The 25,320-nt window shown below is 35.3% G+C and overlaps 1 protein-coding gene across 1 annotated transcript in view; it reads left to right on the top strand.

The window, feature by feature from the left end:
* KLHL1 (kelch like family member 1) overlaps positions 1-25,320 on the top strand; it is a 195,796-nt gene that overhangs the window by 76,613 nt on the left and 93,863 nt on the right. The window contains exon 4 of the mRNA XM_051607919.1: positions 5,060-5,256. Coding sequence (XP_051463879.1) covers positions 5,060-5,256 — 197 coding nt within the window. The remainder of the gene's footprint in view (positions 1-5,059; positions 5,257-25,320) is intronic.

Genomic DNA, 25,320 nt, shown 5'->3' with positions numbered 1-25,320 from the left:
TTGGTGGTGTTCAAGCTAGAGAAAGCTCCATGGAGACTTTATAGTGGCCTTCCAGTATCTGAAGGGGGCCTACGGGAAAGCTGGGGGGGGACTTTTTGCAAGGACTTGTAGTGATAGGTGAAGGGGAATGGCTTTAACCTCGAAGAGGGTAGCTTTGAGTGAGACATAAGGAAGAAATTCTTCACTGTGAGGGTGGTGAGATTCTGAAAGAGGTTGTTCAGTGAAGCTGGGGAAGCCCCATACCTGGAGATGTTCAAGGCCAGATTGGATGGGGCTTTGAGCAACCTGATCTAGTGGGAGGTGTCCCTGCCCATGCAAGGGGGTTAGAAATAGATGATCTTTAAGGTCCCTTCCAACCTTAACTGTTCTGTGATTCTATGATGCTATGATTTAAGGTGCTTCTCTGTGGAGTTCCTGCAGTGGAGACATGTACCCATATCCATGCTGCTGAGCTCAGCTGCCTGGGTTTGTATCAGCAGTTCCAAAAGAAAATAAAAAATTCAGAAAAATCTCAGTGGCAGTTATGAAAGAGGTCCTCACCTTTCATGTGCTTCTCTGCTCCTGACCCTGCATTCTAGAACATCTTCATTCCCATTCTATTCTGTGCCCATCACACAGCGACTGTACTGAAATGTAGCCACAGAACTGTGGAATCCAGCCCAAAGCAAAGCAGATTTCATTAGGCTGGAAGGTGGACTTATAAGCAAATATGTTTTGCTGGCAATTGAGGCCTCACTGTAACCTTTTGTTCTATAAGCGTGGATTTGATCTGCTGCGCACTACCATAGTGCAGCCTTCCAGATCATCACCTGAGAAGTCCAGAAACTTTATCTGAAAGAGATGAGGATTCTTGCTTCTGAGCTAGCTTCAGACATTTAAAGAGTAAAATGTTGCTCCTTCAGACCTGAAAACTCCTTTGAGGCTTTTTTTTTTTTTTTTTTTTTTTTTTTTTGCACCCCCAGAGGTCAGAGCTTGTTTGTGTTCAGTATAATAGAAATGCTTTTCTCACTGAGATACAGATACTGAGTGTGTGTGTGTTGTGATTTTGATTGTAGCAAAAGGACCTGTGTGAAGCAGGTCATCTGAGATAGTTATGGAAGACTGGGCAGTGGCTGCAAGGCAAAGGTGGTATACTCTCCTTAATATCATCAATACAAAGCAAGCATAGGAATTAAATCTCCATGAAATGTGCCTAGTATCCAGTACAACACTTTTGGAACAAAACTTCATCCTCCTTCTTGGTATGAAGTTTGCTTTTGTTTACAAATGTAAATTTCTGGAATAGTTTTTGATGTGTGGAGCATGATAAACAGGATGTACCTGGAAGCAAACCTAAGTATTGAGGTCTATTGACTAAAAAGAATTGAGGAAAATGAAGTCCTTAGATCTAAAATCAGCTTTTGGAAATAGTTCTTGTCGTCTCCCACCCTATTTGGTATATATGTGCAATATTTTTGCTGTTGAAAAAGTAGTTAATAGTCCTGTTTGTATTTGTGTTTTTCTTTATTTGTTTTAACCTGTGAGATGGTATTACTATACTTATATATGAAAATAAGTTTAAATTTTGAAATAAGATTACATTCTAATAGTTGAATTATTGGTGATATAATTATTAATATATTGATCATGTACATAAATACAAACTAGCAGTCTTTAATGAATAATTCCAAAACCAAAATTAACAACATTTTTTCTATAGCAGAAGGAAGGACATATCTGCAGGTGTGTTTCAAAGCAGCAACATTATCTTTCTTCACTGTTTATAAAAAGGTTTTATGAAGATTAGACTCACAGCTAAAACTATTTATTGCTTATGCTCTTATTATGTTTATGTGTATCTTACAGGTGTACATGACTAAATTCAAATTTATAAGGTGAGCTAAGGCACATGAATGGCAGTTGCTTTGTAAGGATATAGTGGTGTCTTAATATCTCCTTCTTGAAGGTGATATTAGAAGTCAGCAGGCAAACTTTCTTTAAAAACATGATCATTATATTTTTATATATTTCTCTGCTTCGCATTCAGTAATGAGGTAGTAAAATTTATGTTTGTTATAAGAATGCATCCTAAATACCAGCATTTAAGTTTCTGCATAAGCAATACACATAAAATTTGTCACAAGTAAGACTACAATTTCGAATAACAATTAGAATCCATTAAGGTTCTTTTAATTGTTTTTTTTTCTCAGATTTTTTCATGCTGATTAATGGAACACAAAATGAGATTTTAAGCTTTAGTTAATTTGTTTTGCTCAGGCTGAAGTACTTGTGCAAGCTTCTTATTGCATAAAAACATGAGGGGAAAGTAAATTGAAGAAGCAGTAATATTAATATCCCCTTCAATATCCCGTTTAACATTTTTAATAGATACTTCGATCTTCTGGTTGTCAAATGAAACTGAAGAGTTGACATTGTATAAACTGAGCCTCTTAACAGGTTGGGTTTTTTTTTCCCAAATTCTGACCATGCTAAACACTTAATATCCCAAAGGAATTTGCATAAAAATGTCATAGTGGCCTTCTGAAAAGGTGAATACAGCCCTTGAGCAAACTAGCAATGATGTCTTGATGTTAAAAAATGAAGATAAGTAGGACTTGGAAAGCATTTAGATGGATTAGATACTTATCTACCACTGAAGGTAATGCTTTGTAAAAACAGGATCCTGCAGAGCCCTATCCTACTCCTTATCATGTTTGTGCAGGAAAAAAAAAAAAAAATCAGGATAAGGAAATACTGAAAGAAAGTTCAAACTGAGTGTAATTTTCTAGTGCTTGTCCTGGATACATTAAATGGTTAATTGGTGTTTCTGAAATTAGTTAAAAACAATTGAAGCTATAATACATTCATATCCCCAGGTATCTCAGAAGCCATTCTAAGTTTCCTTCCTCGGTTAATATATAAGGTATACATTTGTTCATATTCTTCCATAAAAATGTGAACAGTGTCCTTCAAAATGGTCATATTGGCTACATAAATATGTCATTTTATAAAACAGATTTTTTTTTTTTACTTAAACTTATTTTAATCTTACTAGTACCCAACTAGTACTCTGCTAGTACTAGTTTTTCTTAAACTTAACAGCAAATATTTTCGTTTGGAAAATAGATTCATGTGACTTCAAATGTTTTAATTTGGTTCTCATAAGGCTACATTTAGTCTTAAAAAGCCAAACTGTGACACTGTTACCTTTCTTAATAATGGGTGTTGATCCTCTCAGTTCTTATGTCATTCCGCAAATGTTATCTGGATCAGCTTTGTAGGGCCAGAGTCTTCCTTGAGCTCATTTTTTGCAAATTAAATAGCATATAAGGAAATTTGAAACTCCATTTTTCTTATTTTATTTTTATCAACACATTTCTCAGTCCATCTACTTTTCACAACTGTTTTGCACATTTCAGTGTTCTTCCTTCTGGTACTGCCATGATCAGTTTAACCTGAAAACAACTACCATTTGATAGCTTCTGCAGGACACAGTGGAACTATATTCTAGATGATGAATAGTATGTTAAGCCAGTGAGTACCTGTAAGCATGTGGCAAATGTGGGAGTTTCATTGACCTATGGGTCAGCTGGTGAGTTTGCCTTCTGACCACATTGCATAAATGCATGGTGGACAGAAATGATGAAAAAAAGATAACATAAACTCATGTGACTTTAATAGAGCCATAAAAATAAGCTTAGGAAAATCAATTAAATTATTCTGTTTTCTTGATCTGATGCTCTAACCTTTGCAAAAGGTTGTGTTATGACTAAACCTAGCAAAGTGTAACTTCCAGTTTTGATCTTACATTAAAAGCTCCAGACACAATGAAAGAAGGGGAAAAGGTCACATGTTCAGTGTTATGGTTTTTGTATTTTGTATTTGGTATTGCAATATAAAGCAGCTTTTCTTTTCAATGGCATTCTCTTTTGAAATTGAGGATTTTAGAACAGCTACATGCCATGTGATAGAACTATTAAGAATTGTAGATTTATCTTTATGTGACAAAAAATACAAAATGTATGTGGAGAAAAGAGTGAGTTTATCTAACTGTTGAACTATATTACCTTGAACAGAAAGATTAATATACCCTTAAGCCTTTTATAGTTAAAAAATATTTTCCCAAGCTCGGAAAAATAAATTCAGAAATGTTAGTTTCATACAGTGAATATTATATTTATAGTTTCTTAAGTTATTAATGTAAAAGATTTATAAAAAGATACTAATGTAAAAAAGAATTATTTTTAAAATGATGGTTGGAGGGGTGCATAGGGACAAGAATGACACTTACTCCTCAATAAAATAAATTATGTTTAAATGTCTTTTTTTCTTTTACCTTTTAATCATTAAACAGTGCATCAGTGTGCAAAATAATTACTTGTGAAATTATAAAATGCAGTCCAATATAAGTAATAATTAATAGAAGATAAATATTAGGCATCCATGTATGTTCTTTTAGTTAATATAAAGTCTTTTAGGAGAACTTTATGGTTTGAGAGGCCTGTTATATGTTACTCAAATTAATCCCAAAGTCACATTACTAATAATAACACAAAATTTTAAGATTTTAAGCATTATTTTTAAGGTTTTAGTCATACTATGTTAGGCAGTTATTTCATTCTTTGCAAGGGTGTAAATGACTGTGAATTTTGCTCTGTACTACTGAATATAGTGCAAATTTTAGCATGTATATCAATGCAAAAAAACCTTAACAACAATAATAAAAATAAAAAAATCACAGCCTAGTTGATCTCGGATCCCAGATACTCACTCAGATTTTAGTCTCATTATAGAAACAAAACCAGTATTCCTAAGTCTTCTCTTCTTTTCCAGACTTTAAAGGCTCTATTTGTATCCATATTGTATAGTTGAATTAATAGTAGTTTAAAAATAAAAGTTTCTAATACTGTAATGTTCAGATCATTGAGTTGTCCAGTCAGAGAGACTGATCCCTCTCTTCACTTTTTTTCTGTAGATTTATTTATTTAGAGCTAGGGTTGTATATAAAAGACCTTTTGATACTACATATTTTGTAAATACCAAGTAAATAATTTTGCATCTGTTATCAATCCTTTTTCAGGCTGCCTGGAATTGAAAGAAGACACCATTGAAAATCTTCTAGCAGCTGCCTGCCTTCTACAGCTCCCACAAGTAGTAGAGGTTTGCTGCCATTTTCTAATGAAGCTTTTGCACCCATCCAACTGTTTGGGAATACGAGCATTTGCTGATGCTCAAGGATGCACAGAGCTTATGAAGGTGGCTCACAACTACACCATGGTAAGACAATTTTTGATTATCTAAATTAAGATCTTGTGGATCCTCTGTATCTTCTGTAATGAAAAAATCATGTTAGTTTTTGGCTTGAAATCATGTTGTGCTTGTATGGAACTTGATTTTGTAAGTGGCCCTTTTAATACCATAGGAGTGATGACTCCTCTCATCTTCAGTAAAGCTATGAGAATTGGCTTACTATGATGAATGCACTGACTGCTAAGTTAAACTGCATATGCTTTAATCAGATATATGTTCGCATACAGGTGATAACAGTAAAAAGTATCTGTAAGACTTTAGAATATTTTTTAATCACTGTTCCTTTTTCTTTAGCTTTACACGTGTTTTGTAATTGTCGTTGTAATTGTTATGCATGGGAGCAGTATGAAGGGAAGTTCTGGTGTTTGCTTCATTTAGTTTTTGTCAGGAGTTATCTCCCCTTTTATTAATCTAAGAAGTAGCTTAAGAGAGAAAGATGAAGACGTGAAGAATTTACCTTATAATATTTTATTCTTTTTCCAGTTATGTTTGATAGAACAGTTATGACAGTAATATGAAAAATTAAGCAGAGTCAATGAAGAAAAGGTATGCTACTTATTCAGAAACTAAATAGTATTGTTAGCCATTTGATTCTTCCTTTTTTTTGACAAAATTAAAAACATCTGGCTTGTGAAATTAAATTTAAATTAAAAGTAGATTACATATCTCTTCTGAGAAATAATGATCCCTTAAGGTATACAATGAAATCTTACTGACATGATACAGCAGGTTTCAGTAAATCTACTTTGCTTGTCCAGCAGTTATGTCCTTATTTTTGTTTATTCTGTTTTGTATGATATTGTATAGTAATTCACAGGTTTAATTGCTCTTACCACTACAGGTCAGGTACTTGTATCCATTTTACACTTAAAGAGCTAGTTCTGTTGCTGGTTTTAGTTTTCTTTGCATTTAAACATGTAAAATATAGTTCTCCAGGTCCAAGCTATTCAGTTTAACCTTCTTCTGTCAGTGGAGAGAGAGATAAGCTGTCAGAGCAGAATTCATCTGACCTACCATAGAATGAGATTGCATTAGAAGTGAACAGACCTGGGTTGAAAAAGTTTGACCTTTTTATCAATACATGTTTTTGATTATTTTTTTTCCTTTGAGCTTTTCATCAACCAACACCTCCAGGTCCTTCTCCTCAAGGCTTTTCTCAACCCATTCTCTGCCCAACCTGGACACCCCAACCCAGGTGTAGCATCTTGCACTTGGCCTTATCGAACTCCATGAGTTTGGCATGAGCCCACCTCTCAAGCCTGTCAAAGTCCCTCTGGATGACATCCCTCCCCTCCAGTGTGTCAACCAGACCACACAGCTTGGTGTCATTGGATAATTTGTTTCCAACATGTTACATTTATTTATTTATTAAATAGCTGTGACCCCATTGTAAAAGAATCATAGAATCATAGAATCCTAGGGGTTGGAAGGGACCTCGAAAGATCATCTAGTCCAACCCCCCTGCCAGAGCAGTGTCACCTAGAGTACATCACACAGGAATGAGTCCAGGCGGGTTTGGAATGTCTCCAGTGAAGGAGACTCCACAACCTCTCTGGGCAGCCTGTTCCAGTGCTCTGTCACTCTCACAGAAAAAAAAAAAAAATCTGATATTCACCTTAAACCTCCTATAAGGCCACCAGATTTGCCACACATGATTTGCCCATGGTGAAGCCACATTGGTTGCCACCTCCATGGTTTCCATGTGTCTTAGCAGAGCCTTCAGGAGGATCTGCTCCATTATCTTGCTGGGCACAGAGGTGAGACTGAGTGGCCTATAGTTTTCTGGGTCTACTTTCCTTAATTTTTGAAAATGGGGGTTATGTTTCCCCTCTTTCAGTCAGCTGGTCTTTGATGTATAGGGCAACGTCACCTCCTCTTCTCTTCTGCCTGTCCCTCCAGAAGATCTCATACTCATTCATTCCCATGCTCCAGCCATAGGAGTTGTCCCACCACATCTCAGTGATGCCAGTAACACTGTAGCCCTGCAGGCCTGTACACATTTGCACACATTTGCAGCTCCTCCTGCTTATTTCCCATGTTGTCTGTATTTGCACAGAGGCATTTAAGTTGGGCCCCCACTGATGATCCTTCATTGCCTGGGACTGGAGAATTTGAAGGGAAGCACTCTTTAAAAAAGATGGGGAAATCCTTGTTTTTAAAATGTTCTCATGCTTGCAGTAGAGCTTTTAAAAAAGCTTTTAAAAAAGCTTTTCAAGGTGGTTTCTTTAGAGTTGTAAGTGATGTATCTCAGATTCTGTCTCTATGAATCCTCTCCCAAGGTATTCTTGCAAAAGATTTTTGTTGTGAATAGAAAATAATGGTGCTCCCTTAACTCTTGCATATTGTGCGCTGGTTTCCCTGTAAAAAATTACCATTCCTTGAAAGCTACAGAAAATAAATATCTTAAGAAGTTTCTGATACAAAGGTAGAGTAACAGATCAGTGAATGCAGCTTCCAAAGTTTTTGTGATTCAACTTTCTAAAGAAAGCAAAATAAATTATTTTTCACCCCATTGTATGTCTCTTAAGTATCATAGCCAAGAATTATCAAAACAAAAAAATAACCACTTTTATGCCACTAACTGTAATGCGATAGAGAAATACAGCTAGACCTGACAAGAAATAACAGTGCTATACCATAACAGTTTTGGAGATTAAAAAACCCCTACAACTCAGATAATAATTCTACCAGTGGAAACATGGAACAAGACAGGTTTTATTTTAATAATCTTGCAAAAAATAGATTTATAGACATGACATATGTGAAAGAATCTGTAATAATTCTGACATATGACTCAAATCTTGTCTTGGAATAATTTTGCTTCTTAGTCAGTTACATAGGTGAAATTAAATATTAATTGATTAAAACAAATAAATTAGTTCTCTGTAACCATCAGTTGAAATACTCATTTGAAGTGCTGAAACCTTAGGATAACTCTGCATCATACCTGGCAAATCTCCTGCAACTTTCCTCCACTAATTAGTTTTAATTAGCAAGTCATTCACAGTTGGTATCACAATAGCATTTTAATGAAAACCAATGTATTTTTATTAAAATGATTTGCTTGATTGAACCTCCACAACTGTTTTAACCTCCATTTTTCAGAAGCAATTATTTGTCTAGTCTCAGACTTGATATTTCTGAAGTTCTAAATTACAGTGTTCATTAAAATATTTTTTATATATTTATATATATTGTTTGCCTTGGACTTTCACATGACATGTTATGAGCACAAGATAGTTGAGCTTGGAAATTTCATCTTATTGAACAAAAATAGCTGCTAAAGAGCAGACCACTGAATTTAAGAATCCTGTTGACTTCAGGAGATAATTTGTTTCCAACATGTTTTGTTTTTTCACATTAAATAGCTGTTCAATTCCTCTCAACCATATAATTTGTACAAGACATGAATACAAATTTTTATTTCTGTTCTTGAGACAGGTATGTCCAGACTTCATTCAAATGCAGCTTTTTTTCAAACTGCAAACTTGTTTCAAAATACAAAGAGTAATTATTGAACCTGGAAAAAGCTTCTAAGTGAAGTAAAATTAATTGACTGTACAGTTTTATATCCCTATCCATGAGCAGAGTTACGATATCCCCAGTATTTACTGAGATATTTACTCTTCAGGATCAAACATCAAATTATTTTTTTGAAATGGAAAATCTAATTCATGGAGGAGGGAAGGCATGAAGAAAAGTAATGAAGGAAAACCAGAAAACATTATAAACATCTTTAGAAAATACACTTGCCAAATAGCAAGTTATAGGTTTGGTGGGGAAAGAGGAAAGTAGGAACTTGGAAATTTCTGTCTTTGCAGTCTCCGTATTTTTTTAAAAATGGAACTTGGATAGCAACATTATTGTCACAAGCTGGTACTGGGGGGCAGTTTCCCACAATTATAAATTAGAGCATTAGAAACAAGAACTTAAAAATAAGAGAAAAAAATATAAAGTTTCATTGTTTTCTTCTTTTAGATTTAACGTGGATTGTTTTATTTCTGAGGTATAAAGTTGCCCTGCCAGTGCTTTCTGTTGCGGGTTCTTTGTTTGGTTTTTTTTTTTATTTTTTTGTTATTGCTGTTACTTTGGGTTTGTTTGGGATTTTTTGGTATGGTTTTTAATGAATCTGCTGATTTAAAGGTCAGCATAAATATCCATGTCTGTCTTGATTTAAACTTCTGTACTTCTTAATTACCATATGAGGTTTTGGTCGTTTGTCAATATGCAAAGCCATGTCTGATTACTTTTAAATCCTTAGTTTTTATCAGTTATATGAAAGTACAGGGAAATGCATATATGGTCTTCAAAAAATCAAAATCAACAAAAAGGAAAATAACAAAAAGCTAAAGCAAATACATTTTTCTAAGGCATTTTTAGTGACATTTCTTTAATCTCCTACTTATCTGGGGTTTCATACGTAGGGAAGTTAACCTGTAAAGTCAGCAATTAATCAGCTTGTGATACATGTCAGAAATTAGAGTCCTAATGTATGGTCTTATTGATTCTATAGTACAGAATAAATTCTAATTTGAAATCGTGATGGTAACCTTGTTGGGATGCTAGTATTTTTAGAATAGATAACCAATAATAGATATCCAAGTTTAATTAACTATATGGCCTAGAGAGATTAAAAGTTTATAGTATTTTTTTCCTTAAATAGATAACTTCAGTTTGGTTTTAAAGCATGGGAAATTTTTAATACTCTATTTGTATTGTGTAAGGTTTTGAATACAACTGAAGTTTGCTTTCTCTCTCACAGTAAAGAAAGTGTTTCTACTTATGACATAATGCTTAGAAATTTAGAGGATGCCCTTCCAAATCTTCAGATTACTTTGAGACACTGAATAGGAGGATGGCTGCATGTAGAATTCCCATGAACAGAAAAGCATATATGAAGAAAGTTATTGATGTGTCTGCAACCCAGTCTAAATGTTAGCAGTATAAAAGGACCCTAACATATGTTACAATTCCAAGCCTGGGAGATGCAGAATGCTTGCGGTTGCCTTTTAATCAGGTGATAGAAGATGTTTAGTCTCTCATAGGTGCAGTTCTGTGCTTCACGATGCAAGCAAGGTTCATTAGTCCCAGCACAAGAAAACATTATGGGAACTTAATTATAAGCACATAAGTAATCTCAGTGACATGTACTGACTGTATATAGGCCCTTTAACTTACTTAGAATTCTGATTATACTGCAGATGGAGCAGCTGTTTCTTTTATGTGGAGTATGTGTCTTATGCAAATTTTTTTATGATCTTTTATGGTTAAGAGCTTCAACCATCATGTTACGTTTATTACCTAAAACACAGAGTTTCACAGTTAAAACTTACTGGGGCGGAGCAGGGAAGGAGTGATACGTAAACCTTTCCTATCCAGTTCCATTTATAACAGTGCATCCTGAAGTATTGAAAGATGGTCATGAGTCATCAATGACTCAACAAACAATGGAGTGTTTGGATATGTTCTTGAGATATTCAAGACTTGACTGAAAATGTTGCTGAGTAACCTGACATACTAAGATGTGCATTGAGTGTCGAGTTTGACTAGATGATCTCTGAAGGTCACTTTGATCTAAAATTATTTTGTATGGCTATTAAATGTATCTCCTGTACATTTTCAACAGTTTTAGATATGAGCTGTGTATCCAGGGACAACATAAAGCAGAATTCCATATAGTGTTGATTTTTTAAATTTAGTTTTTAAGCAGTGTGCAACAGATGGAGTCACTAGAGCTATTTAATTGACTTTCGTTAACGACGAGCTATTGGTAACATGATAGATACAAGTCAGCAGTAACACTGAAATTTTAAGCCATTCTGTGATTTCCTGTTTCTCATGCTCTGTTGGGCATACATTTCCAAAATGTAGTATGGTACAAAATGTCCTGATTGCACTGTAAATAGCAAATATAAATCTGCAAGGCTGTGTTCAGGCTACATGGCATCCTATGCTTGATAGATGATCTGTAAGGTGTTTTTTTCTTAGGATAGATAGTGTTAATAGAAAATAAGAGTGACACCAGATAGCAACATATTTTTTTTTTTCCCATTTGCTTTATTTTGTATTTTATTGAGACTTCTTCTAAAGCCATATTTAAACATTTGTCCAGCCCCTAGAGGATAATGTGATGTATCATAGTAATCAAGCAACTATGGAAGAGACTGTTGCACATTGGAAGATCACATTGTTACTCACATTGCTGAGTATTAATTTTTCTAAAAATGTTATGAACATTTGGAGAAAACAAATAATAGTTTTGAGGAAAATACTTTAAAAATGTTTAAGAGTGTAATGAGAAAGTTTGTTTTAGTCCACATTGCAGACTTCTGGTATTTTTAAGATGCTTGTTGGAAAGTAATAGTCAGCACTTAGCACAGCGTGCTGCTTTTTTATAAGTTCTCCTTAATACAGCTGTGACATGGCATGTTACAGTACCACTCCATCAAGACACAGTAGGAGAAGGAGAAAGCGTTTCAAGAATCAGCATATGGACAACAAGATAATTAATAGGAAATAGAAAAGACAGCTACTGGTAGTGAAATGCTGTGAAACCTACAGGAAGATAGTGAAGCAAATAGTCTATAGCACATTAATCACAGTTTGATGGCTTCTTTATCATCAGGACCTTCAATTTTATTGCCTAAATGCCACATTAAAAAGGTTAGTATAGCAGAATGTTATATTATTCCTAGAGAATACTGCTATGAAAAGTAGCACTCTCATCTACATGATCTTTTTTACATTATACACAGGATTAAACAGTTCCTATGGTTTTAATGGGATTTTCAAGTTTATTTTAGTTCCAGAAACCTGAACATTCAGCAGCAGCTTCAGAATCCCATTGAACTAATACTTGCCATGCTTCAGAGTGTCAGCAGAATTATAATTTCACATGAAGTGTACACTGATGTGTTTCTTCTTTCTTCAGCGGGTCTGGTGATGGTTTGTCTGTCAGGTCAGCAGATGTACATCACAATCTCTCAAGTGAAGAATATATATCCTGCTTCATCTCACTGAACTGTCGGCATAAATGTATTACTGTCTATAGATGTAGCTCAGGGCAAGCAGATTCTTAACCTAAAAAGCATTGGTGGGTGTCAAAAATCATTTAGCGTGTATCTGCATCAGCACATAACGAAATACAAAAATCACAGTAAAAAAAAACTCCAAAGGTAGTGAATTTTAGAGAATTTTCTTGATATTCATGGAAAACAGAGAAGATGAAAATCAAGACAGCTCAATCTTGTAGCTGTAAATTGAAAACTTTTGAATCTGCAAACTAGTATACAATAAAATATCGAACATTTGTGCATGTCTTTGGCAAGCTTGAAGAACTGCCCCAGTACTGAAGATAAACATCTTATTTTTTTTATTCACAAAAGACTGTCTGAATACACAAACCCTCTAGAATACTCAGCTTGTATGCGTAGTAGAAGATTACAAGTTGAGGGCTAAATTATCTGAAAATATTTAATATCGAAGTTCCAATTCAAGGGTACCAAGAAAGCATGACATAACCTACTAATGCATTTTCTGTCTGCAATTCCTAATAATTCAGAATCAATAAGAGATCTTTTAGGGTAGAAAGAAGGACCCACTAGCATTTTCCATGGGCTTCTCAGGTAACAGAGAAGATAGCCTAACTGGAATACATAGCTAGCAGAAGGGGACAAAGAAATAACACTGGACAGTATGATTGAACAGAAACTAACATAGGGAGCTCTAGTAAGAAAAACAGAGGAAGGGAACATACAGTGATGGGACACAATAGAAAAGTCCATCTTAGGCATTAGTCTATGGTTGAGAAAGTAAGCAAAAGAGTATGTGATCAGTAGAAATCCTACTCTCTAGAAACTCCATCACCAAGCTTTTTGTCTCTAGTCATTGCTCTGCCTTCCCCAATCATCAGTGACTTGCAGTCTTAAGTATTGCATCCTGAGGCCTTGACAATTAGGTTTTTTTTTAAGGTTTAATATGCAGCACTTGCCATTTACAAGATTATCCCTTAAGCCATGGATGTTATGCTAATGAGTATTTGTTGACCATCAGGGTGAGACTGTGTGGTTTGTATTTCAAAAACAAAAAGACATCTTCAGTCACTGATCCAGAGACAGTGATCCCATTTCCAATGATAAGATATATTCAATGGCTGATTTTTGGTGATAAGAGGGAAGACTTGAGAGTGATGGAGTCTTAATTTTGTTCTTGTCTGGCATTAATATTTTCAGTATAATGCACAGCAGACAGCTCATTTCTCTGTTGACTAAGGAAGAATTTGCAGTAATACAAAAATTAAGTCAATAGCATCTCAAAGAATGATGCTGATGCTTTCAGTATTGGGGAAAAAGAGAACAGTTCAGAGTAAAGATTAGGTCTGCTCTTCCCTGAAACAGTATCAGAAAAATTTCCTTCAGTAGAGACAGGTGTTAGAGAATGAAAACACAGATATACTGAGAAAAAACATCATCTGCAAGTATTTCTTCTGTACTGAAGCCAGGGGAACAGAAAGGTGCATGTTCTCGCTTACTCAATGTTTAAAAAAAATAAATATTCATTATTAATAGACAAGACTTGGGTCTTTCCTTCTCATTGACATGTTACTCCATCCTGAGCCTTAAAATTGTGATAAATTCTGGTCCATAAAATATTCTATTTTACTCATGTTTAGAGCACTTCTTGTGGTATCACAAACTTTCAGAAAGTCTTTTTGGCGTGGGAGCATCACAACATTGCCGTCCGTAATAAAGAGCTGTGTGAATGAATATGAGCCATGGCTGATAATTCAAGGCAAACAAAGACAGAGTGATAAGCCTTGGTACAAACTATAGATCAACAAGCAAGAGGAGAAGAAAAACTGAATGTGCTGGAGAGATAGGTAATACCATAGTGGACTGATTTTATTGGCAGCCTCCATGATACCTCCCCAGTAACAGAGATTGGGACCAGAAGGGCAGAGGAAGGGGGAAATTGTGCAGACATACAACATTGAGTAAGTGTTGCATTTCCCCTGACTCCACTATTCCAACTTGTGTTTAGGGACAACTTCAGGAACTGGAACTGCATGTGGGTTGTATGTGTGGGAGTGTGATTTTTTTTTCCGACACAGCTTATCCACTGATTTAGTTCAGTTATTAAAGTGAACTTTGCAGCATCACACTGTCTGCTGCTCTTGCTCCTTGCCCCCTCCCCTTTGACAACTCTTCATCATGCTTTTTTTCTGAGCATTAAGAAATGCCATATTGTCTTGTTTTGACTGGAAATGTTCCTCACCAGATTTTTTTTTTTTTTCCTTATTTTTACTTTCTGGAAATGTATAATGTAAAAGCTGTTACATTTTTATAGCTCAATTAGACTTAAAAGTGTTAAAGATTTGTTATAGATGATACCTTAAAGAAAAAAGTATTTTGAAATATTCTGATCTGTGTACTCTTTAAAAGTCAGAAAGGTGCAATTACATCTCTTAAAAAGCTGATCAACAGCTTTGGATCTGCTTTCTTCATGTAACCTGTTTGGAAAAAAGAAACAATGAATTTATACAAAACCAGTAAGATCAACGTCTGATTTTCATTTGATCAATATATTAAAAATACATACAAAGGGTAAATCAAGAATTGTAGTCCTATTGAATTGTCACAATCCGGTATTCGGATACGTGGCAATTTTTTATGATCTTGCCAGGACAAAACAAAGATAACACAACATCGGGTGCACAAAGAGGCACCGGGGCTGGCGTGCGGTCTTACGAGAGATGGGGCAGAACCCCCTTGCTTTCCAACACTCCTCACCGCAGTGGGAGGCTGGTGCGGCTGGATTCTGCCTTCCCTCTCCTGGGATAAGCCGCACAGCAGCTGCACCTTTTGTTGTCCAGCAGGACCTGAGAAGAAGTTTAAAGGTGATCCCAAATGGTGAAATTAAGATGCAAATGAGGTCAGATGTCACGCACACAACAAACTTTTATTAGAGTAACACAGCAAAGTCCCTAGAGCGGATAGGACAGGGAGGAAAACAGAGACAGAAAAGAAAGGAGAAAGCAGAGATACAGAGGACAGCAAGTGACAGCATAGTTACCACCACGGTCCAGCAATGCCGTCAGTGGGGAAGTGGTTCCTGGTGGGGAAGTGCTTCCCTGCACCCATAGTGTCCCAGATATTTATAGAGTTCTTGCCCACTGCAACCCCTCTTCTCTCCCTGAATAAGTGAGAAAATCCTTCTATCTTCTCTGTGCTCCTCTGAGATAGGAGGGGGGTAGGTATGGCCCCAGGGCTGTGTCCTGCAAATAGTCTTTGTTTGGCTAATTGATGAGATCAGCCAAAGCAAGAGAGGAGGTTGAGACAACTGGCACCACAGGATTAGTCTATTGCAGTGGAGTTTTGGTCCTAGGAAGTGGCTTGAGACCAGCACTCTTTGTCTTGTCCTGCTAAGTCGGTGGTTTTCATGAGATATCAAGGCCTGGTTATCACTGGATATTCTGCTCCCAGCACCAGCTGTAGAACTCCTTTGTCTCTGATCTCAGCATGTCCCACACTGAACTCCCCAGTTCTCTGGTTCTTGTTGCAGGAGGGGAAGCAAAACAGCTGGGTGGGTTGCTGAGACATCTCTTTAGTCCATCAACAGATGTTTAACTCTCAGATCAGAAAACAGATATCCAGAGTGCCTAAGTACATCACTTATCTCTTGAATCGTTAGAGACAAGCACTATACATTCTGAATGCCACACTAAGGAATTGAATAATTTCATTTTTTTGCCTCTCCCTGTCTTTCACAATATGGTTAACTTCTTTCACTATTCCTCCCTCCTTCATTTTTCTCTTCTTCTCCCTCTCCCTCCCTTTCAACTTCTCTCCCTTTTTCCTTTTTCCTTTTTCCTTTTTCCTTTTTCCTTTTTCCTTTTTCCTTTTTCCTTTTTCCTTTTTCCTTCCTTCCTTCCTTCCTTCCTTCCTTCCTTCCTTCCTTCCTTCCTTCCTTCCTTCCTTCCTTCCTTCCTTCCTTCCTTCCTTCCTTCCTTCCTTCCTTCCTTCCTTCCTTCCTTCCTTCCTTCCTTCCTTCCTTCCTTCCTTCCTTCCTTCCTTCCTTCCTTCCTTCCTTCCTTCCTTCCTTCCTTCCTTGTGCACGGCATCCAGGCCCATTGATTTGTATGGGTCAGGTTCCTGTAATAGTTGACACACCAACTCTTCCTTCAGTGATCACGGGTCAGTGTCTTCATGAACCTGGATTTTTGTTCCTATGGCCTGAGACCCAGCAGCATTGGTACAGAGGTGAAGATGTTGAGGACGTCTGCCTTTTCAGCATTGTTGGTGACTAGTTCACTTCTCCTGTTTAATAGTGGGCCAGTATTACTCCTCTGTTTCTGCTTGAGGTTAACATACCTGAAGAACCTTTTCTTGAAGTTTTTTACATCTCTGGCCAATGTCAGCTCAAGCTGAGCTTTTACTTTCCTAAATGCATCTCTGCATAGCCCAGCAATGTCCTTGCAATTTCCAACTGGTAATGTTCTGCTTTTCCACCTCTAGTACATTTCCCTTTTAGTTCTGAGCAGACCCAGAAGCTCACATTTAAGCCAAAGGGGCCTTCTGCTCTGCTTACTTCCCATGCCTTTAGGGGGGATGAACCAGTTAACAGCCCTTGGATCACTTTCATTGCCCTCCTCTGGACACATTCCAACAGGTCCACATCCTTCTTGTGTTGGGGGCTCCAGAGCTGGATGAGGTACTCCAGGTGAGGTTTCACCACTGGTTTGGCATTTTTTATTATTTAAATTAGCCATGTTCTGTAATGTATTTTGCATCATTTAAGCATTTAGGCATAAGCTGCATATAGCAAGCCACCCTGAGTTTGAGTTTTGCTAGTTCTCATCAGCTGCCTTAGGTGCAGTCCTAGAGCTTGGTAGATGTGGATGAGAAAGCACAATTAACATTGAGTCTCCAAGAACATCCATGAATACTGTAGTGTTTATATAAATGGTGTATTCCATATCCTCATTTATGGAGAAGACTGAGCACTGTTTGTTCCCTTCAGAGAGTAATGCTTTTGTTAATGGTTCATTCAACTCCCCCATCCAGATCATTGATATAAATATTGAACAGACCTGGCTCTAGAATAGAGCCTTGAGGAACACCACTGGTTACCAGTCACCAGACAGATGTAGCCCCATTACTACAACTGTTTAAATTTCACTGTTCAGATTTCTTCATATGTGTACAGATTCTAAGTACCATACGCAGGCTTTTGGATTGTGCTTCAGGGCCCAGATATTTAAGAAGTTGCTGAAGTATGTAAGTACTTTTCAATAGTTTCAGATTTCAGTGGAAAAGGTTATTCTTTAAAACATATGTATTGAGTTTTAGTGGTGCATATAGGGCTACATAAACAAGGATATTTGCTCCTTTTTCATTAGTTGAGTAAACAGCAATTTCTTATTTGCTGTTGTGATTTAACATTTATTCAGCACGTGTATTTGTTTTGTAAGGCAGCAGGTTGTAATTTCATTCATTTATTTATAATAGAAAAACTCTTGTGGATTCATTTAAGTAAAGTGGAGTGTAAACACTGTCATGTAGGATATATTTTCAGTTGTCAGCGGTTTTATGTCAAGACTGTACATTGATTTAGCTTAGAACAAAAAATATCCTTTAATTTCAATTATTTATACAACATACTATAAATAAACACAAATGTTTGTCAATACCTAGAATACAGTAAACCTGAAAAACATACTTCTTTATGTAGTACTTATTTAAAAGTCTTCTTTTTCAGTGTGATAATATATATACTTTATAATTATGCAAATTTTATATAACAGGTTTCACAGGAACAGGTTTCTAGGATGCTGAGATCAGAGATACCTAGGATGAGAAAGCTTTAGGAAGTAGGATTATGGATTTATTTAACTAATGAATGCAAAAGGCAAAACATTCTCCATTAGTTCATGTTAATCAAGAACTTAATTCCTAGTTGTTAGTTTTCCTAACTTTCTTCTAGGTTGTGATCTGTTCTAGGTGGGGGCTGCTTCAATGTGATTACACTACTAAAATATTTTATGTTTAAATTTGTCAATGTTTATTTCTGATTTGATACCAAAGAGAATTTTAACTTAATCAGATTTGTAGAGTATTCTGCATAAGATTAAAAGTGTTAATTTGTAAATAGAGAAATTCTGTTCAAAATTTTTCATTTCTATGATTCTTTTTATTGTGGATCCAATCTGCAGTCCAGGTTCAGAGCTTAAGTTTTTGGGTCCACTGGAATATTTCATGATCTTTAGAGTGTATAGGGAAAAAGGACTCTCAAGTTCTACCACCATATTCTGTGACTGCATCTTCATTACATTATTGTTTTTGATGAGTACTCTTTTCAGGTTATAATTTACTTTTTATATTTATCTTTAAATTTCAGTTCAACAATGACGTACTTACTTAAGTCTATATAGTTTTGCAAAGTTAATAATGAAGATGTGTATCAAACTCGTCATCTTTCTGAACCTTCTCTGAACAGTGTTTCCATCCATGTCTGTTTTGTTCTACATTCTTACACATGCAGAATTCTGCAGTCTTCCCTGCTTACAATGAGTTGCCTAGACAAGACTGCTCAAGACATTAGTCTGATATGATTTATAAAATGGATCCTACTGAGAAGACACATACTAAAAATAAAAATATTTTCCATTTATTTTAATTATATTAATTTGAGGTCCTGCTAATTCTGACTTTTTTTTTTTTATATACTTCTGATAATTTACATTGATCATCAGGGGGTTTCACAGATATACTATAACTTCTGGCTTAACTACTGATGTTCTTATGTACTGCTGTGCAAAATTGCATTTTGGAGAGTAACAGGGAATTACTTTTACTGTCTCTGGGAGGGCACAGCAAGTGAGGGCTCTGTTCCAAAGTGGTTCCAGAACTGGGTAGATTAATAGAATTGCAGAGAATCTTTTTGATTTGTGAAATTAAAGTACACCTGATCCTTTTATTTACCACTTCCTATTGTAATTAAAGAGTTGAGATGTGATTTATTGCAATTAAAGAGTTGAGGTGTGATTTCTATTTACGCTAGTTAATTAAAAAAAAAAAATAAATTGAAGTGATATAAATAAAGTATATAAAGTAGAAAGTATTTGTTTAGATCTGCTGTTTCACAAAAACGAATTGTGCCAGTGGCAGTGATGGATTTGTATAGCCCAGTGTGGTCTTCAATAAGTTAGACCTGTCAGATTTTTTTATCATTGTAAAAACAATGTTTTGTTCTTGACAGCAGTAAAATTGTTTAGAAGTGGAAGTGCTGTGCGCTGTGAACATTAATGAAAGAAAGAATATCCCACCCTTCAAATCCTTTCAGCAGAGTTATGTCTAGTTGGTGTAGCTGACGTTTGCAGTAGGGTTAAAAAAAGCAGAGCAAAGCCTTGAGATGCTGATATCTTAGCCAGATGGGTAAGGGAATTACTTTGCCCAGAAATTCAAGGGTTAAAGAGAATTAATAGTTTAAATTGTGTTTCATCAAAGATTTCCTTACAGGTAGTATTGTCCAATCCTCTTCTTCTGTATCCTACCCAGAATTAGGTGTTTAAGACTCTTAGTTCAAAGTTCAAAACAACAATTAGTTGCAGTAGGGTTCATTCAATTGTTTATATAATTATATGTAATGTCTTTTAATAAGAGTAGTCTAAAATTCAGATTTATTTTTAAATTGTATGACCTTTTTAACTTCTTACAAGCCTACCTTTCTGAAAGTATTTTAAGTCCATAGACATACTACAAACAATAGTGATTGGAAAATATATTAATTTATCAGTATAAGCTCTCTTATACTGATATGCACATAGAAGTTTCCTTAGAAGGAAAATAGTTAAAAACTAATGGAAAGAAAATTGTAAGGGTGTTTTCAATGGCAGGACCCTCTGATAAGCAGCAAGGCTGTTAATCAACATGCAGTAATATTAAGGTTCTCTATTAATAAATTCAAGCTGAGTGGAGGCTGGCTTACTTTTATGATATTTCAGGTATTTTTATATTTGTTTTGATTGGTTTACTTGTTGTTTTGGGGTTGTTTTTTGGTTTCATTTTTTGTTTTTTTCCCTGGTTTCTCATGTGGGTAAAACAGACCAGAATTTTGTTTGTTTATTTAAATTAATCTATTCTTACATTAACTATTTTGCTATGGTTTGGCTTAACAAAAATAAGTTACACACATCTTTATGTCGCCAAATGGAGAGCAACACACCGTCTGCAGGCCATCTGAATGACATGCATCTCTAGTCAACATTGTCCATTTTTAACTTTTATTCTGACTTTTTCTTCTGATGATTTTTTTTTTTTTTTTTTCATGTGTGTGAAGACTAAACTCAGTTGCATTAGCCAGGGGGTTGAAAGAAATAATTATTCCTCCCTACCCAGGACTTATGATTCCATAGCTGGAATGCAATTTCCAGCTGGTAGCATTTCAATTCAAAAGCAAATTGAACCAGCTAGGAAGCTGAAGCAGGAAGCACATAATATATGAAGAGAACCCTAGGGGACATTCATGAAGAACAGAAAGCTAAAGGGACTCTGTGTTTTTCAGCTAACTATCATGGATTATAGAAAAGGCAAGATAATTCTCTTCTTGCAGGTGCACAATGAGAGCAACAGTTCCAAGTTGCAATTTCCAAGTGAAAAACATTTCTTCAAAGTGATAGTAGTACTCAGAGCAGTTTTCTGCGACAGGCTGTGGAATCTCTGTGCTTTGAAATATTAAAAGCCAGACTCAATAAGGCTGTGAGAATCCAGACCCATTTTTTAAATAAGCCTTGATTTGAGCAAGAGTTGGACTATATGACCTCCAGATTTCTCTTTCTACCTGAATTGTTTAACTATTCTGTTTCATCAGTCAACCTGATGCAGTAAGTCTAAATTTACTACATCTCATTGCTGCTCAATCAAGGAAAAATGTAATTAAAAAATAATAAGTTTTTATTCTTTGTGCCCTTCTGTGATTATGACTTTTCAGTAGACTTTATTCCATCAGTCTTGATTCTAATTTTATTGTTTATTTTCATGAGATTAGAATTATGATTCAGATCACATTCAAAACCCTAGGGTGGAATGTCTTCAGTGTGGGTGTATATGTATATGTGTATACATATACATAGACCTGTACAAATGCATCTGTGTATATGTATATATGAATTTGTAATCTTACAGTCCAAACCCCCATTACAAAAACATAATTTAATTAATCATATCCATAAATTTGCTGTTTCTGTCACTGAAATGAAGATAATTTCAAATAAATGCAGTAATTCTTGTAAATCACAATTAAATAGTATCTGCTAGTCAGGTGACTTTGTTAACTTCAGCACATTCTGCAGGGACATTTATGTTCAGAGAAATAAGAAGGAAAACATTTTTATATTTTTTTTTAATCTACTGTTCAAAAAGCCAAAACTCTCAACATAGGAGTGTAACTGTAAATTTTACTGCATTAATAGAGTGCAGCTCCCTAATGGGCTAACTGAAGAGCTAGTCGGTAGCATGGCGCACACAAATTAAACTGCATATTTAGGAGATAACAACTTGTACGTATAATTTCTCCACATAAGAGAAAGCTGTCACTAGCTATTACAAAATATTTACTTTGTCTCTGAATTAGACCTCTGACATGATTGTATCCAAAACGATTCAATCTTCCATGGGTCTAGTGCTTTTCATACACACTGAACACATTGATCCTTTTGATTATGAAGACATGTACTGACACACAGGGCAAAACCTAAAAATAATGCTAAAATATGCTAGCATTCTGAGGATCAATGTTTTAGAGGCATCCAATTTTTTCTTTAAGCCAATTTAATTCAGCTGTAAAACCTAGTCAGAGTTCATTCTGATGGTTGTTATTGCTTTGCTTCGCTTTAGACAAAATCAGAGTTGTAACAGATATTTATCATACAATTAGTGAAAACCTCTTCCTTTTTAGAAGTGATTGGACATATCTGGAATATATTTTGGAAATACATCACCTAATTCAGTACCTCTTAAAGATTTTAGTAAACTACCTGCTGGGAAAAAAAAATAAATTAGATAGATAGATAGATAGATAGATAGATAGATAGATAGATAGATAGATAGATAGATAGATATTTTGATTCTTCTTCATTCTGCTGCGTCTAGTTTTATGTTTAATTAAAATTGCAAAAGTGCAAGGGCATCCAGAGTTTATCATCTTTCCAGTAAAACTGAATGCTAGCTGAAAATTTGCATTTCTCAAATAAGGTTGTGTTTATTATGTACTATCTTTCATCGTAAGAAAAAAACACATTGTGCTTGGGAGAAGGTGACAGGTATGAAATGTCAGTTTTTTAAACCTGTTATCCTTATCTTTACTCTCGTCATATTCTTGCTCCTATTTATAATTTTACTGTATTTCTTTTGAAAATGAAGTATTATACAGAAAGAACCAATATAGTGAATGCTGCAGTGAGTGTTTTGTCCAAGCCTGAGCCTTACATCCTGACTCAGATCGATTTTTCTTGGTAGTGTTCATAGGATAAAAATATACTGTTAGGTTATATACTATGTATATGTATATCCTGTGTTCCTGTCCCTCAGCAAACTAACTCATTCAAATTGAAATGAAAATACTCCAGAGTTATTTGGAGGAGGTATAAGTCCATGGTGCAAAAATGGGAAAGCACAAAACTAAAAGCCACATACCACAATTGCAGCACATTTAGTTCATTGAGAGGACCCAGTTTAGTCCACTTACTACACTGTTCTGCACTGTATATGCCACTATCTTCTACACATACAGAATTAAAGCAGTTAAACCTTTTTTGATTTTAATCTTTTAATCTTTTTTTTTTTTTTTTTAATCTAGCTAACATTTGATAAGGCTCTAAAACTGATTAAGATAACTGATTTAAGATTTGAACATTTCAATATCCCATCAATTGTCTTGTTTGAATAGTCAGTCCTATATCTATGGCAAAGAATATTCGTGCACAGAAATATGTTCAAAATCAGCTTCAGTAGCAGTGCATATCTTGTTCAGGAAAACTTAGAATATTTTCTTGGGAGCTGATGAAATTGATTCCTTTAGAGTGAGTCTTGTCTATGCCCTGGAATTTCTCAGATAGGTATATGGAGTCTTAAACTGAAACATAAACCTTATACGACTGGTACAATATATTTTGTGAATATTTTGTGATTTGCCTTCTAGAGAGGATTTGTACTGCTTAATCTAAGTATCTTCACTGCAGAAAGAAGGTGGGATTTAAAAAATGTCACGAGATGTACTCCCTGTGGGCAGGTTCAAAGTAGTATCCTTTTTACTGTAGAGGATTTTGGCTTGCTGTTTAGTAACTGACTTTGCTCATGCACTATATAAGAAGCCTGAACAACCAGTTTATCTTTTGGATTCTGTTATTCTGGAAAACATTAAAACAAAAATCTTGGCAGAGAATCTGTAAAGCTAAGATGAAATAGATTAAATGAGAATGCTCAAGGTAGATAAGACAAGAGACAGAAATATAAATTAGTTGTTTGCATTCATATTTGCAATCAAGGATCTTAGACTATAAAATAAGTTGGTTTGGTTTTATGTAGATAAGTTAGAATAATGATCTCAAAATGATACAAATGCTGACAAATCACTAGGAACATTTGGTATTGACCCAAGTATTCTGAAGGAAGAGTTAGGTGTAATATGTAGCCTAACATCTAAGTTGTCCTTGGCAGAAGAAAAATGGAAGTTGATGAATTTGAGAGCAGTGAGATGTATACATTTAATGATGTTATCTTAACTAGCTGTCTCTTATCTGGTAAGGGGGAAAAATACAAACAACTTTTATTCTTTGAGATCAACCAGCTGCTTATGACAATGTTTGCTGAGCACTCAGGGTGGTTACAAAGGAAGGAGTGCTGGGGAGTATTAGGAAAGGAACAGAGGTAAGGGGAAACACCAAATCCTACTCCACTCTATGGTTTATTTACACTTCTAATACTGCTTGTAGCTCTAGTTTTATAATCTCACAAAGAATATATGAAAAACATAAAGCATTAAGAAAAGGGTTGGTGATTACTGCATGTAAGTAGCCCTGTAAGTACGTGCTGTAGAGTGATCTAAAGTTGGAATCCTCTGCCATCCAGATCCAATATAAATCCTAGAGTTTAGGTTTTCTTTTCGTGGAAAGAAGCATGTAAGCTAATGCTGGCTAGTGTTCTCTGTCCTTGGATCACCTGGAGTAAAGTGTCTTGGAATGACATTGCCTGGGCACTCTGCTTAGTTGTAGCTAAGGATAATGGATAGTAACTGAAAATAGGGTAAAGCCCTGTCTCCATAAGAAGAAAGATGTTTTGGTGATAGTGGTGGTTTGGGGTTTTGTTGTTTGGACGTTTTTTTGGCAATGGGGAAGATATGATTGCTGGAGAGGCTGTAATAGACACAAATGTAAGACATAAATGGCATGGAAAGGAAGAATGTTATATGATTTCCCTCAATTCAAGAACTGAGCTTCATCAAATCTATTTGAGCAACAGATTTAAAAGCAAACAAAAGGAAATACTTAACTTTTACAGGTGTGTGCTTAAGCTGTGCATTTGACTTCAAGAGATTCTGTGGAGACAAAACCTAACTAGGTTTGGAGTGCTATTAAATAAATTGAAGTCCACAAATGCCTTCTAAACATTTCTTACAGGAAATCCTTAAACCTACAATTTCCCAAAATCTATGATACACGGAAAAAATGTAACATTTACCTTTTAAAATCCATTCTAATAATTGTTGAAATTACATCTGGTCACTGGTTATGAATAAACCTTTGTTTATTTTAAACTCATACAGCTGTTTTTATGTTCTATGAGAACTTAAATACCAAGTAACATCTGGGTACCTAAATTTAGTGCAAGACTGTATCAGCTATAAATAAGCTTATAAATACCATATTTTTTAAAGTAAATAATGTAATTAATACCTTCTAAAGCACTGGGCTATCAGGAGATCCAATCAAATTAGTAAATCCCCATGTTGTTTTAAATTCTTTATCCTAAGCAATGT

The sequence above is a fragment of the Apus apus genome, chromosome 1 (assembly GCF_020740795.1).
Source record: "Apus apus isolate bApuApu2 chromosome 1, bApuApu2.pri.cur, whole genome shotgun sequence".
In the NCBI taxonomy this organism is placed as follows: Eukaryota; Metazoa; Chordata; class Aves; order Apodiformes; family Apodidae; genus Apus; species Apus apus.
This window is presented reverse-complemented; position numbering and strand designations above follow the sequence as displayed.